The 18,122-nt window shown below is 46.6% G+C and overlaps 1 protein-coding gene across 1 annotated transcript in view; it reads right to left on the bottom strand.

The window, feature by feature from the left end:
* The window catches only part of NCKAP1L (NCK associated protein 1 like), a 640,546-nt gene that overhangs the window by 80,940 nt on the left and 541,484 nt on the right, over nt 1–18,122 (bottom strand). Inside the window, exons 20-24 of the mRNA XM_048487583.1 lie at nt 13,591–13,809; nt 8,675–8,805; nt 6,729–6,826; nt 3,264–3,357; nt 176–258 (exon numbers count right to left, since the gene is read on the bottom strand). Coding sequence (XP_048343540.1) covers nt 176–258; nt 3,264–3,357; nt 6,729–6,826; nt 8,675–8,805; nt 13,591–13,809 — 625 coding nt within the window. The remainder of the gene's footprint in view (nt 1–175; nt 259–3,263; nt 3,358–6,728; nt 6,827–8,674; nt 8,806–13,590; nt 13,810–18,122) is intronic.

The raw sequence follows: 18,122 nt of genomic DNA, 5'->3' as shown, positions 1-18,122 counted from the left end.
ACGGCAGAGTTGCCAGGATCACGGGATCCCGCGCTTCCTGCTTGCTGGCTCTCTCCACCAGACGAAATCTCCGCGTGTCGTCTCTTCCCTGGGACCTCGTGGGTACGACTACAATGCATCTGGTATCTGTGTAACTGTGGCTCTGCAAGCATGCACCAGATGGACAACTACTCACTTCCTGGAGTCCTTCCTGGGCCAAGGACCGGAACCACAGAATCTCCCCAATGATGGTCATCCTCTTCAGCACATTTTCTGTGGCTGTGAAAGAGCACAGCTCTGATTAGTTTTACCTATATTTTATCCACATATTACATGTGGATTACATGTCTTTTTACTTAATTGCACTGAAATCATTCCAGTTGCTCATAGGGAATGGGTGTTAAATTTATTGACGGGTGTCAACAATTATTTTCACTAGGCATCAAAAGACCAAGATACTTCCTGATTTTAAAAAAAAAAAGAATGACTGTTAAAAGTCTAGGATACTCTGAGAATGGTAACATTTAAGTGTGCTACAACATTTTGGGCACATGAATTATGAAGAAGAAAGCTGGCAACTTTTAATTAGACACTTAAATTTAGTTATAGAGTACAGTTGTCCCTTTCACATCACAACTGTACCTATCACGGTTTTGGTGTATCGCAGGTCAGCATGAGAAAGTACGGCAAATGGGAATTTTAATAACATCACCATTTAATAAAATAAATGAACAGCGACACATTTTTTCCCCTTAACATTAAAGTTGTAGCAAAAGAACTGCAGTTCAAAGCATGTTCACAGCAATCCCTCGCATGACCTCTCGGGGTAATCTCTCAGTAATCATTGCAACTCAAGTTTTGGCGGTTTTCCAGATTGCAGGGCACTGTGCCCCTAACCCTCTGCCATGTGGAAGGGACAACTGTAATTCATAAGATGGTGTGGCTTGTTAATTAAAAATGAATCATGGCCAGCAGCCCAGTCCTACAGGGAGCTCAAGTTGTGGCCTCTGATACCCTGACTGGAAGTAAATATGGTGGGGTCAGAAGCAGCATCCTGATGCTGGCAAGAGGGCAGGAATGGGACAGTTGACTGAGCGGTTTAGGGCCCTCTCTTTAGCCAGATGTAATATCCTGCCCTCTTCTTTAAGACAGGGAAGGGTTAAAAAAGTACCACATCATGGAAGACTGTGTCTTTGTGAGATGCATTGTGAAGAATCTATAAACCATGTTTTGCATCACTGCTCCCTCTGTGCAGAGGCAAGAACGTAGCTATTATCGCCCTATTTGAGCGGCACGGATAACTGGACTGACCAGCAAAAGACCGTATACTTATTAAATAACAACTCTGGAGTCATCTTAGAACAGACGGCAAGGTTTCTTAAATTGTTTGTTAATAAGCAATCTTAATCTAATGATCTAATATATAGTTTTTACTCTTTTAACCTTTTTATATTTTACCTGTGTATTAATTTACCTGTGTATAAATGTCATTGAACTGACTGAGTATATAGTATTGACTGAATATTAATAGCATGTCATTGTGATAGCGGAGCCAGAAGAGAATCCCACTCCTGGACTATGTCCGAACCAAAAAGATTAGAAGTTTTGTTCTGTTTTTGTATTAGCTAGGTAGAAACTGACTGTATTAGGTAGAAAATAGGATTTGTAAGCTTCCCTGTATTTGTGACTGTATGGAACTTCCTTGGCCCAAGGCAGAGAGCCATCTCCGCTCCACCTGGGCCCATCCCATTCACATGTAAAAGTTTCCTGATACACGCGAACAAAGGGAGACCTCAGTCGAAGCGCCTCGCCCTGCCTAATCCCGTCAGCAGGCAAGATAAGGAAGCTCACGTCATCACTCTCTGCTTCCTGACCCCGGACACCTGGGGAAACCTTTGTGTTTCTCCCACCAGTGGACACGTCATCGCCTCGCCCTACTCTGGTGCGAAACTCGAGAAGGGGATGCCTATCGGACCCTGATTGGTTCCTGCATGTTGCAGGTGTATGATTGGTTACTTTGAATTGTGTTAATGAATGGTGGTGGGCTGTCTTGTATTCTCCCGGACTCCCGACGGGAGGAAGTGTACTTAAGAAGTTGTAAGGCTGCTAGGCAGCGCTGTTGTTGTGTGGAACGGAGGTGCTGACACCTAGGTCAGCATCTCAATATAAATCGCTTTTATTTATCCGAGCCGTGTCGGGTCTTGCTTGGGTTCCTGGGCGCTGCCGAGAGCGGGAATACTTCTGAGCAAGGAAAGTGTTACCTGAGCAGCGCGGTAACAATTGTTTAGACTGAAGGGTTTAAAAGCTGGCTTGGGAACAGTCAAGGAGATTCAGGGAAGACACAGCAGGAAGCAGTTGCAGAGGCATGAGCCCAGGACGCAGGAAACTTGGGGCAGGGAACATTTGGGGAAGGAGAATCCTGAATGCCCCGGGGGAAGGCTGGCTGGGAAGCAGAGGAGCAGTAGGGAGCAGAACACTCTAACTAGGCATTCAACCAGAGTACAGAGAAGTTGCCAGTGTGACTCAGGTATATAGGACTTGGACTGACAAGGATTGCTCAGTCCACAATAAAACTCCTATATATCGTATTTGGACTAGCTTTAATCTTTTAAGTACTGTTAAGTATGTTGCACATAACTTGTAGGGTCATTTCTGGAGCAGGGAAAAACCTGCATGAACACAAGCATGCTTTTGAGAGACTCTCTTCTCATGCTGTTTAATGTGATTCTTCTTTTATTTACATAGGTTATTTTTAGTCCAACTTTCTCACCGAGACTCAAGGAGGATTACACAGTGTAAGTCAATACAATCAACAGGATTGGTGGGACATTTGGTAAACAATGCAATAGGGTTTGGATTGCAAAAACCTTAAAATAATCAGAAACAGAGCAGAAACTAAACATAAGCATTTAAACAATGTAATAGTTGCCTAGTGGGACCATACTCACAGCCAAAGGCAGATAACAAAAGTACAGTCCCTCTTGCTCTACCAAAGTATCTTTCTGAACCATTTCCTTTATTGGGGAGAGTAACATTTAAGGACTCCTCTGGCACAGCTTGTTCCAACAATTTAATGAACTTTCCATAAACATATGCAAAGCTGAAGTCCTTTTTGGGGCATTTGCAACAACTTAAAAGCTCTATTTTCTTTTCCAGTTGTTGATTCACAAGTGGTGTAAAACCCAAATTCATTCCCACCAGTGGCTGCTTGGTAGTATTCGGATCAGAGAACTACACAACAGGGCTATATAGGGTAATATCTAGAACGTTCACATGGTGTTTACCTGTGAGACGAGGTAGAAGTGCTGCCATTTGCTCCACCTGGTAGAAGTTAGAGCGAATCTGAACTAGCACATCCATATTCTCAGTCACCAGTCTCTAGAAGAGGGAAATCTTTTGAAAATGTAACATATACATGGAATCCCAGAAAGACAATCAACACCAGCAATAATTTGCCAATCTATGTCTTAAGGATCTTACCAGACCTGTCATGTGACTTCCATGTTCAGAGCTCCCAGTGATTATCTAACCTTAATTTTCAATTATGCTGGGCACAGATTCAGGTCAGGATGACAGCATGCTGGGAACAAGGGTTTAAGCCATCCTTGTACCATGTTGTTTTCCTAATTTAAAAAGCCCTGAAGTCCCACTTTAGCCCCTATGTTTAGCCCAATGCGGCAAATATCAGTTTCCTGATGCTGTTTCAAATCCAGAAAATGGTGCATAGATAAAACTTCAAATTTCTCTCCCTGTGTGCCAGAATGCCAACTCACACGGAGTCCCTCCACACGTGAAAATTAATGTTTAAGAACCACTGGTAGCTAGCTGGCACTGCTGAGGCTCTAGATATCTTCACTATGGTGGTAGTGAAAAGTGTCATCAAGGAACCATCAACGTAGGGTGATCCGGTATGGTTTTTAATGCAAGAGATGAGAGTTTGTCACTGCCTGTCTCTGTGCAGAAACCCTGGACTTCTTTGGTAGTCTCCTATGCAAATACTAATCTGGGCTGACCCTGCTTAGTTTCCAAGACCTGGTGCGACTGGGATGTAGGCTGGGGCATCCAACTTAGGGCACTATATTTTTGCTACACTGATGCTCTAAAATTCTGGAATGGGGTTCCTGGGAGGGCAAAAGGAGATAAGAGGAATGGAGGAGGAGTTAGAGAGTGAACTGCAGAGAGAGCCATGGCAACTGATCCAGGAGGAGGAAACACACAGTGCTATCAGCAGAACCACCTAGCAGAGACTATATATAGTCTTACTGGGAGCACGGCCCACTCACAAGACAGGATCAACTCATAAATGTAAAGGTGGAGTAGAACAGGAAGTGGATATAAGATACAGAAGCCATTTATGCACATGTGGTCTCCTTCGCTTTGAGCAAGCATTCCCTTCACGTTTGATTCTCAGTTGCACACACATTTTCCCCTCTTCAGCACTCACCTTGCTATCAGATCAGAGAATCCCCACAGTTTCCGAAAGCTCTTGAAGCACTACGTTTTATCTCCCTTCGCAGGGAAGATGAAGGAGAACACCATGTGTTCAGGTTCTCTCAATCCTCCCTGTCTTCCCCTACCCATAACTCAGCAGTTCTTCCACTCTTCAGGCCACCATTTCAGGAGGATCAGAACGGTTTTTTTTAATTTTCACATCAAAGGTCTATCACTGGAGTGGTGAACATTCCCAGGTGAAATGGACAAAGTAACACTAGACCTACTACTACTACTACTACTACTACTACTACTACTACTACTACTACTACTGGTGATAGGCAACTTCCCCAAATAGAGGTTGCATAGAAACAGACGAAAGGAGGTGGACAAAATGGCAGATCAGCTCAGCTAGGGACACTTCACAGCGTAAACAAAAAAATGCAGGGAAACCCCACTGCAAAGTTATCGACTGCAGGGCAAGTAGTACATGCATACATGGTCAGAGAGAAATGTCTATAAGAGGCAGATTCCGTGTAGTCGATAAACAGGGCCCCTGGAACAGTAAAAACACCGTTCTAGGGGCGCTGTTTGAATGGCTGACGCCTCTACATCGAGGCAGCGCAGTGCTTTTTGGGGGGGAAATGCTGTTTCCCTGCTGGTGGGGGCACCACTTTTTGGCGCCACCAGTTTTCCCCATGCTCACCTTCTCTCCTGATGGAGCTCGGCAGAAACAGGGAGGCACGCCCACGCTGCCCTTCAACGTCCCTGCTGAGCTCCATCGGGAGAGAAGGTGATCGTGGGGAAAAGAAATGGACTCCGTGGGCAGCAGCTGCTCTGGGGCCGCCCCCACCTCAGCGTGCAAATGGCCCCAGGGCTCCACCAGCATCATTTATGACATTGGGATGCCACTGGTTCCCACCTGTGCGGAACCTGCCAGAGGCAAACAGAAAGAGAGACTGGTAGGAAAGATCTATTAATCTTCTCTCAGAGTCAGAGTAAGCACAAAAGCTGGAAGGAGGCCACACAGTGATAGCCAGTTTCCTTTCCTCTGGGACAATCGGTTGGAGCAGCCTGAAAGGATAATCTTAATCACTTCACCAAGGTATTAATATGCTCCTATCTTTCACATTGACAGTCAGGGACATGGTTCCTATCACCAAGTGGAGTGAATGACTGGCTATCTCCACCCTGTAGCCCCAATTGGTCATAGAAACGAGCCTGAATGGAGAGTTGCACCAAACAGACTGCACAAACATATGTGAACCAATACAAGCAGAGCCTTAGGAAATTCACTGTGACAACTAACCCTACCCTGACCTGCACACTCTTCTCCATATTTTGAGCTGCTCTCATGAGAATATAAGAGGTTCCCTGCATCAGAACAGTGGTGCAGATAATCCAGCGTCCTGTACTGAACCATAAAGAAAGACGGGACATAAACATTTTAATATAAGTAAATGAAAATTGTACAGTGGGTAACCAGTTGCCAGCAAATAGGGTGTAAAAGTGGTTAAGAGCAGGTGCACTCTAATCTGGAGAACCGAGTTTGATTCTTCGCTCTGCCACTTGAGCTGTGGAGGCTTATCTGGGGAACTAGATTAGCCTGTACACTCCAACACACGCCAGCTGGATGAGCTTGGGCGAGTCACAGTTCTTCGGAGCTCTCTCAGCCCCACCCACCTCACGGGGTGTCTGTTGTGGGGGGTGGGGGAAGGGAAATGAGATTGTAAGCCCCTTTGAGTCTCCTTACAGGAGAGAAAAGGGGGGGTATAAATTCAAACTCTTCTTCACCTTTACCTTTATTAAGACCTGGCTACTTCAGACTAGCCCAACCTCATTAGAACTTGGAAGCTTAAGCAGGGTCATCCCTGGTTAAGGCTTGAATGGGAGTCCACCGGCAGACAATGGCAAACCTCCTCTGAACCTCTCTTGCCTTAAAAACCCTATTAGGTTGCCATAAGTTGGCTGCAACTTGAAGGCAAAAAAAATAAAATAGAATTAGAGGTGTATCTCTTCTGAATGAGCAGGTCCCATTAGTCACCATGGCTCATAGATCTATCCTTCATGAATTTGTTGAATCCTGTTGAATCTCTGTTGGTGGCCACGACTACATCTATTGGCAATAAACACCACAATTTAATTACACCTTGAATAAAGAAGGACTTCCTTTTGCCTATCCCGAATCTATTTGCCCATCAACTTCATTAGATTCAGGACAGTCAAACGAGGACACGCTCCTTTACTCTCATCCTTGCCCTGTTCTGCTAGTCTCACTGCCTGCTTGATACGACCCACAAGACAGCAAATCTTTTTACCTTCAACTCCACCATTTGCGAGGTAATATGCCACATGAGGTTATCACTTAAGAACTTCATACCATAGGGCCCGAGGAGTTCGGCCAGCGCTCGCATCTCTGCATGGGGAGGAAAAGAAGACATCAGTCAGCCCTCTTTACAGCCCTGTAAGATCCCGCTGTGCTGTGAGCCACCGCATGAACAATACCTCGATCAATCTTTTTTCCCAGCAGCGGTCAAGTGCTGGCTCTTCCCTTTGATTACGGAAGCAGAAATCTCGGATCACTGACTGAATGGAAAAGCATAAATGGTCCTTTGATTTGGGGCACATTTCTTTCCCCAACTGGCTGAAAACATATAGAGCTCTCAGGCTCCTGAGTGACCAAGAACCATGTATAATTCCTTTCCTTTTTAAAGGATATGTCAAATCCCAGGCCTGAATACTTTTCTGGAGACCACAGTCAGCCAGGTGAGACTGCTAGACTCTCCTCTTGGCGATCATCTAACCCAGGGGTAGGGAACCTTTAACACTCAAAGAGCCATTTGGACCCGTTTTCCACGGGAAAAGAAAACACTTGGAGCCGCAAATAATTTTTGACATTTAAAATAAAGATAACACTGTATATATTGGGTTTTTTTACCTTTTACTCCGCTCATTCTGAGAAGCGCATGGATGCATCCGCCCTGCTGCCTGCAGAGCGGACAAGGATGGGGCCAGCAGCTCGGCCTCGCCGGCCGCCAGGAAAACGCCCGCCCCGCTCAAACGGGGTGGGTGAGAGGGAAAGCCCACAGCGTGGCCCAGCCGGCCGCGGGCAGTTGGTGCGCCCGCCCTGCTGCCTGCAGGGCGGGCAAGGATGAAGCCGGCAGCTCAGCCTCGCCAGCCGCCGAGAAAGCGCCCGCCTCGCTCCAAAGGGGCGGGCGAGAGGGGAAGCCCGTGGCGCAGCCCAGCCGGCCGCGGGCAGTTGGTGCGCCTGCCCTGCTGCCTGCAGGGCAGGCAAGGATGGGGCCGGCGGCTCGGCTCGTGGAGCCGCAGTGCAAGGGCAGAAGAGCCGCATGCGGCTCTCGAGCCGCAGGTTCCCTACCCCTGATCTAACCTTTCCTTCACCACTCTGCTTGACACTGCCTTGCTGGGCTTCGTCACCTGCTACAGCCCACATAAATCCCACACCATTCCATGGGACATCAATCCCCCGGCGCCTCATGGGGGAATATATCTATTCGTCAAGCTGAGAGTTCAAGATATGGCTCGTCAACAAGATATAACAGCATTCCCGAAATTTAATCTCAAACCATCCATTAAATACACTTTGGACCCTTCCCCCTATCTATATAACTTGGACAGCCAGTCACTTAGGAGGGCTTTCACACTCACCAGATGTGATGCTCTTCCCTCAGCAGTGCTTGAGGGCAGATATAGAAAAATCCCATATATCGACAGGCTTTGTCCATGTGATATGGGGGAAATAGAGACCCTGACGCCTATTTTTTTACGATGCCCCACTCACAAAGAAATGAGGGCAAAACTGGTTGACTCTCTTCCAACATCAATTTTTCTTGGCCCTAAGGATTGTGCCCTGGAAAGACTATTAGAAGATGCCAATCCGAATATAACCAGAGAGGTGGCAAAATTCAGCGCTTATGTGGTTAAAAGGCGTGGACAAGTAGGGCAATAAAAATAGGAACTTTGGATTAATGATTTTATCTTTGATTCAAATTTTATTCCAGTTTTTTAACTTGAACTTACATTAAGGTTTGGACAAACAGTCTTTGGAAACTGGTTACCTCAATTTTATTTTGTATCTGGTCTGGAAATGTATTATCTGGATTTTATGTTTTATATCTGATATTTTCTGGTCTTTGACCGAAATAAAATATTGATTGATTGATTGATTGAATATATCTATTCCTTAGCTTGGTGACTGGTGGTGATTCAAAATGAGAGCCCCAGAGGCAAAACCAGTACTTACCTGAGACATCAGAATACTCTTCAGCTCTGAAGGTTTGCTCTCCCTCTTTCTGTAAACTGACAAAAGCACGCATGCCAGGTGAGAGAATAATGGTGCCCATGCTTGCCTGGCGTAAAAGTGACTCCAGACACCTGGGGAGACAGATGGCAAAGGATTAAAAAAATGCTGCTCTGAACACTTCTAGCATCCTGTTGGTCCCGTGGATTCATTTTTACTTATTTAATTCATTTGTACCTTGCCTTTCTCCCCATTAGGGACCCAAAGTGAGTTACATCATTCTCCTCTCCTCCCTTTTATCCTCACAGCAACAACACCTGTGAGGTAAGGTTGGCCGAGGGAGCGTGCTTGGCCTAAGGTCACCCAGCAAGCTTCCATGGAAAGAATGGGGATTCGAACCCATTTCTCCCAGAGACTCTAACCTTACACAAGCCAATGCGATTCTGGGTTGTATCAATAGGAGTATAGTGTCAAGATCGAGGAATGTAATTGTACCTCTCTATTCTGCGTTAGTTAGACCTCACCTGGAATATTGTATACAGTTCTGGGCACCACAGTTCAGGAGGGATATTGGGCCTTTCCCCACTCTCTTCCATCCCCCCTATGCCGCGTGCTGCTCTCAGCGCGCGGCATCCTGGGGGATCGCGCCTGGGCGTCCCCACGACCCCGCGCTCTGCGCAGGGTCATCAAAAGGCGCCCTTAAGCAGAGCGCCTGGGATGCTGCCGCCCCTGTCGTGGGGAGTGCCGGGGGACCCCGCGCTACTCTCCTCAAGTAGCGCGGGGCATAAGGTAAGTGGGGAAAGGCCCATTGACCGGCTGGAGCGGGTCCAGAGGAGGGAAACCAAAATGGCAAAGGGTCTGGAGTCCATGCCCTATGAAGAGAGGCTTAGGGAGCTGGGGAAGTTTAGTCTGGAAAAGCGTAGGTTAAGGGGTGACATGATAACCATGTTTTAATATTTGAAGGGATGTCATGTCAAAGAGGGAGCAAGCTTGTTTTCTGCTGCCTCAGAGACTAGGACACGGAGTAATGGATTCAAGGTGAAGGAAAAGAGATTCCACCTCACCATTAGGAAGAACTTCCTGACCGTCAGGGCTGTTTGACAGTGGAATTCTTTGCCTCGGAGAGTGGTGCAGTCTCCTTCTTTGGAAGTTTTTAAACAAAGGCTGGATCAGCATATGTCGGGAGTGCTTTTGTGTGTTCCTGCATTGCAGGGGGTTGGACTTGAGGACCCTTGGGGTAACTTCCGCCTCTATGATTCTATGATTCTACACCAGGGGTCCCCAAACTTTTTAAACAGGGGGCCAGTTCACTGTCCCTCAGACTGTTGGAGGGCTGGACTAAAAAAACTATGAACAAATTCCTATGCACAAATGATTGTAAAATGTTTGATTTCACCTTTCAGCCTTTCTGTCATGGTCTATTTTTAGAACAGTGACCAAAGTATGTCAAGTACAGGGTGGGCTCCAAATATTGTTGGGGAGGCTGTGGAATACCTTCCCCTGTAAAAAAAAAAAGCAGAACTTTCCCAATGAAGCATTCCATTTAACTCAGGATTAGGTATCTTCCTGGGTTCTTCCTCCCTAGCAGCCAGCGAGCGATTCACCAGCCTGGCTGATGCCAATGGGAGTGAGGCAGAACAGAAAGCCTGAGAGCAACACATGGAGTAGCCGAGAGGGAAGGGCGGAGCAGGAGTTGCCACGTGTAAGGTTTCCAACTCTGGGTCAGAAAATGCATGGAGATTTGGGGGTGCCATCATGTAATTGCAACCAACAGCCGTTGGGGCCGGTTCCTCCTCTCCCTCGAGCCCCCACTGCACATGAATGGAGCCATCGCCGCCATGCCTGGCGGGCCGGATAAATGCCTTCAGGGGGCCACATTTGGCCCCCGGGCCGTAGTTTGGGGACCCCTGTTCTACACCCTTAACCACTACACCATAATGGCCCACATTGTGTAGACTTGCAGTTAAGTTCACATGCTGCCTCAGATCACCAAACAAGGCTTGATCTTAGCTGAGTGTTCACAGATAGGCTGAAACATAGGACTGTTAAGCATACGGTAGAGAGCTTTCCTTGGTGCCCCTAGCCCTACAGTCCCTCTGCAGTGGGGTCTCCTCACATTTCCCTGTTTAACCACAAAGAGCTGCCCGGCTGTCTGTCGCACAGCTTGCAATCACCTGCCCCCATGTCACTCAAAAGGAAAGATCAAAAGTCAAAAGGAAAAAAATCGATATTATCCTTTAAAGGTAATACCAATGTCACTTATATGGATATTGTGGAGGCTGCTTTCCTGGATTTTGCATTTTAAGGGGAAAGTTCCCTATCGATTCTAGAGAATAGTGAGGGGAAGGTCTCCCCCATCCCCGCTCTCAGGAATCAATAGCAGGTTTTTCCCTTAAAATGCAAAAGCCACAAAAGCAGCCTCCATAATGTCAATATAAGAAAGACTGATATTACCTATAAAGGGCTTTTAAAAACCAAACCAACCTTCATTGTTGCCTTTGGAGCCACCCAGAAGGAAGCCTTGCAAACTGTGGGGCATCAGGGATCCCCAGTGATGCAACTTCAATGGCATCAGTATAAGAATCTCTGCCCCACAGGAACCATATGCTCACATTTTTAATCCATGTTCTACATGATATGTAACAATGATCCTGTTTTTGTATTTGGAATGTATGGTACTTCTGGTTTATGCCTAATAAAGGTTTTTTGGATTGGATTGGATTGGATTGGATTGGATATGCTCACTGTGAGGCAGAGAGCCAGGGTATAATCAGCCAAAGATGTTGAGGATCACAGCAGAGAATTTCAAAACTTTGCTCTACAGTCTAAAGTGATCCCGCAAAGCTGCTATTTGTTTTGCCTGCATCTCAGGGCAGGAGAAATGGGTTGGAAATCTCTACCTTTCTCTGCTGTAGAAGACACAGAACCACAGCTACCAAAGTCCAGGAGAGCTACCCCAGAATCCCATGCTACTTCCAAGACAGTTCACCGTCACAGGAAACTTGGAAGAGATGGGGCAACCAAGGAGAAGGCAATAACAAGAAAGCCTTCCTAGAAGACCTTTGGGCCAAAAGGGTGGAATCGCTACTGACCCGTATACTGGCATTTCTCTTTTATTACTTACCTGTACAATTGTTTGTATTTTTAAAGAGACTGAGAGTCCAATTGTGCCTTGAAACTCACACCTCTGCTTCTTGTGATTCCAAATGTAGGACACGTTTGAATCCAATAGCATCTTAAAGACCAGCAAATTAAGGGAAAGCTTGAAAGCTTATTCCCTGACAATCTTGTTGGTCTGCAAGCCACTGCTGGATCCAGATGTTGCTCTTCTACTGCAGAACAGCATGGCTACCCACCTGGAAACTATCCAAATGTAACTGCTCCATGGTTGGGATAAACATTCTACACATATTCAGGGGAACTCTTTAATTCGTACCTCCAGGACCGAATTACCCCATATGTCCCTACTCGGCCTCTGCGGTCAGCAGAGGCCAATTTGCTGGTGGTCCCCGGCCCCTCAATGATGCGGCTGGCCTCCACACGGGCCAGGACTTTTACAGCACTGGCCCTGGCCTGGTGGAACACCCTTCCTCCAGCTGTCCGGGCCCTGCGGGACCTTGGCGAGTTCCGCAGGGCCTTTAAGACTGTGTTGTTCCACCGGGCCTTTGGAGTGCCCAGCCGCTGATACGGTGCCCCCTCCTTGCTCTTACCCTGGCAGTGGTACATCAGAGCCCCTCATATTGAGGGGCCTGCCGCCCCCCCCCCCTCTTTTGGGGTGGGTTGAAATTGAGGCGGGACGCCTTGTTTAAATGTTAATTATTAACCGCTGGTTTTAAGTATTTTAAGACGTTTTATTGATGGAGCCTATGTATTGTGTACTGGATTCGCTCCTGTTTAACGCTTCATGTTTTACATTATGTTGTTCACCGCCCGGAGCCCTTCGGGGATCAGGCGGTATTGAAATTGAAATAATAAATAAATAATAAATAAATAATAAATAATTCTGTAAATACTGCAGGGCTGAGTTTTATTGACTTATTTATTTTTTAAATTTGTACCCTGCCCATCCCCAAAGGGCTCAGGGCGGCTGTACAACAATCTAAAATACAATATGGTTAAAGTAAGCAATAAATATTTAAAAGACCACAGTCCAACATTTATACACAAGATGGTGACTTAAACCCCACAATCCCCCGGAAGGCCAGTGATAATATACGTCAACTTGGCTGGCCTCTAGAAAATGCCGAGTGGAAGAGCTCCATTTAGCAGGTCCTGCGGAAATAATTCAAATCCTGCAGGGCCCTGATCTCGCTCGGGAGCTCATTCTCCCAGGTTGTTAATGTTTGGAAGAGGTTCTGGAATGGAACTTGTGGGCCAGGTATGTCCTGCCTATTATCACAGGCAAGTATCCCTACAAACCCTACAAACCAGCCGCTAATGGTGCCCCCCCCCGCCCGGCCCTTAACACCTGGGCCATTAACCATCTAATGCAGGGGTAGGGAACCTGCAGCTCTCCAGATGTTCAGGAACTACAATTCCCATCAGCCCCTGCCAGCATGGCCAATTGGCTGATGGGAATTGTAGTTCCTGAACATCTGGAGAGCCGCAGGTTCCCTACCCCTGATCTAATGAGACTCGCCATGCCTCCCTTTTCCGTGGGGAGGGAGGGACTTTATGTTATTGGATTGCTGGACGCCACCTTGCACTTAAATTTAAATTCAAATTTTGAGCTTTTAAATTTGGAATAAGAATTGGAAATTTTTATCGCTGCTTTTATATGTTATCATTTTATATTGTATTTTAGATGCTGTGCACCGCCCAGAGCCCTTCGGGGATGGGGCGGTATAAAAGTCTAATAAAATAGATAAATAAATAAATACATAATTTCCCTCCTACCATAACCATGACTTGCTGCCTACCAGTTCGTATAGAGCGTGGTGAGGGTCTGCTCTCCAGCAGCATCCAAGGACTGGGTCTGCTGCAAAAGCACGTTGCGGAGCAGGCGCCCCATGTCCAGCCCCACGCGATGCATCAGGGAGACCAGGAATGTTGCATATGTCTGCACACCTGCCAACACCTCGGAGGGGCGTGCTAACTCTGCAGAGCCTGGGCTCGCCTGTGCCAGACGCACCAGGGCCCTGGAGGAGAAAGGAAGCAGAGGTTAGAGCAGACCTGGGCATTATACGGCCCGCGGGCCACATCCGGCCCGCCGGATGACCCTGACTGCCCCCCCCCCCTTGCTGGGGAGTGAGGCGCCTTTGAAAGCCCCGCAGAAGCCGGCAACCAAGGCAACCAGCTTCGGTGGGGCTTTCAAACGCACCAGTCGATGGAAAAAGTAGGTCAAGGGACTTAAGTCTCCCCACTTGCTTGATTGTCACAGTGGACAGCTATGCAGGTAGGTTAAGCCTGTGATTCTTTGTGCCAAATAGTGTTGTATGCAGAACTGTTGCCACTGATTCCAAGTTGATCTGTGCACCTGTCTGTCACTTACCAGCCCCTATTATGCAGAATTGAGTTCAGCCTTTGGGCCCGGCCCTCCACAATATTTTCTGTTTCTTATGCGGCCCCATGGAAAAAATAATTGCCCACCCCTGGGTTAGAGGGATTCCAGCCAGCAAATGCATCCAAACTGCAGTTCCTAAAAATTTCTAAATTCAACATGGATCTCTCAGCTTACATCCCCGCCCCCCCCTCAACCAGTTCCCCAACAGTGTTACACTACACCTCTTAAAGGTGATTTCCTAATAAGCACTGATGGACTGTTGATGTTCCAGTGCCAGGAATGTAGGTGACATCAACCGGCAGGTTAGGGGCAGAGATCCGTAACCTACCCAAGTTATCTGTTCACTGTTTATTTATCTTCTTCATACCCTACCAGCCTTCTGCAGCTTACATGGTTCTCCGTTCCTTCGTATTATTCTTATAATAACCCTCTTAGGTTAGGCTGAGAGAAAGTGACTGGTCCAAAATCATCTAGCAAGGTTCCACTGCACAGTGGGAATTTGAACCCAGGACTGCCAGATCATGGTCCACCTATCTGATCACTACACCATGCCGGTTTTCACACACTGACTTTGGATTCAGGGGAGGGGAGGGAAAGAAGAAAAACCCCATTCAGCTGCTCATAAAGTAGATACAAATCTGAGTTATGCAGTTGGCTGTTAAGAAGCAGCCTTGAAAGTCTACCTACTACTGCCTTTCAGGAACTAACTCTACTTTAGAAATGAGCCTTGCTTGAATTTCTGTTCTCCCCCATTCATTCACATTGTGTATTCGTAAACCCTGTAAAAATAATGTGAAGCTCAAGTACCCTTTGTTCACTAGGAAACGTACCCTGTAAAAAAAAAAGCTGCCCTTGGAACCTCCTGTCTTTTGAGATAGTACAAGACCAGAACACGGAAGATGTCTACAGAATGTGTGAATGTCATCAAGTCACAGCTAATTTATAATGACCCCGTAGGGTTTTTAAGACAAGAGAAGCTCGAATGTGATTTGCCATCTGAGAGAACTGTGACTGGCCAAAGGCCACCCAGCAGGCTTCATGAGGAGGAATGGGGAAACAAACCCAGTTCTCCAGACTGGAGCCCACCGCTTTTAACCACTATGCCACGCTGGCTCTTTAAAGGAGCAAAGTTTGGCTCAAAAGATGGTGCACCCATCAGTTAGTAACATACACCTAACTAAAGGTGAGTGTGGCTTACACTACATAATTGATCTAATAGGAGGAGGAGGAGGAGGAGGAGGAGGAGGAGTTGAATTTTTATGCACCCTTTCTCAAAGGGGCTTACAAACTCCTTTCCCTTCCCCTCTCACAACAAACACCCTGTGAGGTAGGTGGGGCTGAGAGAGCTCCAAAGAACTGTGACTAGCTCAAGGTCACCCAGCTGGCATGTGTTGGAGTGCACAAGCTAATCTAGTTCCCCAGATAAGCCTCCACAGCTCAAGTAGCAGAGCGGGGCATCAAACCCGGTTCTCCAGATTAGAGCGCACCTGCTCTTAACCCCTACATTAATACCATCAAAAACCTGCTAAACTCTTCTGTTGTGCAGAAAACCCTACACTTAAACAGATGTGACTTTCCCCCCACAAAACTGCCCTCAACCCAACTCTTATGCCTGTCACTGAGATGTCAGCAGCTGGAAACTCATTCTCCCAGTAATGCATACGGATCCCCAACAGGGACAGTAATAAAGTCACATCAAGTTTGGCCTCCAGGCTGAAGCTTTTCCTTGGATTCTGAAATACAGTCTCGTGACTCCACATTTGTGCCAGTCTGTTCCAACTTCCTTGCCATTTTTCTCCATTATCACAGGATCACAGAAACATGAAAATGAAAGGAGAGCCCGGCAAGCCACTGAATACAACTGCCTGCCCTGGAAATTAATCGCTCTTGACATTTAGGTATCCAAGAACTGAGCTGATGAGAATAAAGCCAAAGCACTTTAGCTGGTGAAGTGCTTTGCAATTTAGCCTGCCCTTAGCACAGTTCAGACCTTCTTCAAGATGATTTAAACGCATAAAAGAATGATTTGCAAAGATCTTGCAGTTTCAGCTCTTAGACCTTGACCTTTCCCAACCTGATGCTACATGAGAATAGAGGCCTTGACAAATGTTGAGAAATAGGAAAGCTCAGATTTTAATGGAGACCTGGAAAAGATATAATCACCTGGACAGAAGCATTTGGACAGCTGTTACAAGACCAGGAAAAAATGGGACAGGTGATAATATCAGCAGGTGGGTGGCTGCCTTCCCTTTAAATGCATTAAGATCCATGAGTCTCTAAACCAGGGGAGTCCAACTCTGGCCCTCCAGCTGAATAATGGTGGCAGAGGCTGATGGGAATCATAGTCCATGAACATCTAGAAGGCCAGAGTTGGAGACCCCGCTCTAAACTAACAAAGATGGAAGCGAACTCTTGGCTGCTACTATGTTCCAGCATCTCTCTACATAATTCTTCTTGCCCAACCCAGCTAACTAACCTAGCTATTACAGCAATTACACTAGCTACTGGTGTTGGCTTTGAACTTTAAAATCCTACACGGCTTGAGACTGGACCGTCTTCTCCCATAGGTTCCTGCCTGAGAATTAAGATCACAGGGAGAGGCCCTCTGGACCGACTCATTCATCAAAGAAGCTTGCTTGGTCGGTACATGAGGGAGACTTTTTCAGTGGCAGCCCTAGAGTGGTAGTCCTGGCCCCCTCACTTTTGATCTTTCAGAGGTAGATGAAGACTTTTATTTAAGACTCCATTTGGTTACATTTACTAGCATTCCTGAGTTGTGATTTCAATTTTGTTTTTTTCTGTTTTAATGTATTATATTTTAAATGTTTTATCTATGTTGCAAGCCACACTGAGCTCCACAAGGAAGGTGATTGACAAATGTTTTAATTCAATGAGAGTATGAATGAATGGATCTGTTAGCCAAAAGATGTAGCACATTCATTCTTCTCAGCAATGTATATTGATTATTAGTGCCCCCTTTGCCTAGAGCTGGGCCCCCTCAACCTTTTTGAGCCTGCAGACACTTTGGGAATTCTGACGCAGCCACAAAATGGCTTCTACAAAATAGATGCACAGGAGGTTGAACCAACTACGTAATGATTGCTGCAGCTTACCTGCAGAAACAGCGTGAAATTCCTTGTGCTGAGGTAGCAGCTACTGGCAAAGCAACATGTTAAAAATCTGCATAGCCAAAGTTCCAATGGCCAATTAGAAGCCTTGCTGGACAAAAGCCCCACCTAGCCTCATCTGTTTTCTAAGAATACTTGGTGGGCATCAGAAAAGATGATGGTGGGCACCACTTTAGGGACCCTGGTCTAAAGTATTTTCCATAATCACCTAGGGTTGGGCTTTTTCAGTGGTTGCCCCAGACCAGGGGTCTTCAAACTACGGCCCTCCAGATGTTCACGGACTACAATTCCCATCAGCCCCTGCCAGCATGGCTCAATGTCAGGGCTGATGGGAATTGTAGTCCGTGAACATCTGGAGGGCCATAGTTTGAAGACCCCTGCCCCAGACTGTGGAACCAGTTGGTGTAGAAGTTAGAAGGCTGGAGTAGCATCTAAGAAACTCAGGTTCAAATCCTTGCTCTGCCATGGAAGTTCACTGAGTGACCTTTGGCCCACTGATCTCTCTCAGTGTAGCCTGCCTTCACAGGACGGTCAGATAAGGTAGAAGAGGGGGAAATAGTGTCATAAGCCGCTTTGTACCTCACACTGGAGAAAATAAATACCTAGCAACTGAATTACAATACAGATTTTTGGAATTTACTTCCGGTCTCAGTGAGAAAGGCAGGCTATAAATGAATTCAATGAATAATAATAATGACAACAAAAACCTCCCAGAAGAAGTCAAGGGGGCTTCTATCCTCCTAGGCTTCTGGAAAATCAGGAAAAAACAAAAATTATCCCAGAAAACACCTTGAGCCTGAGCAAAGAGGAAAACATTGAG

The sequence above is a fragment of the Sphaerodactylus townsendi genome, linkage group LG03, assembly GCF_021028975.2.
Source record: "Sphaerodactylus townsendi isolate TG3544 linkage group LG03, MPM_Stown_v2.3, whole genome shotgun sequence".
Classification (NCBI taxonomy): Eukaryota; Metazoa; Chordata; class Lepidosauria; order Squamata; family Sphaerodactylidae; genus Sphaerodactylus; species Sphaerodactylus townsendi.
This window is presented reverse-complemented; position numbering and strand designations above follow the sequence as displayed.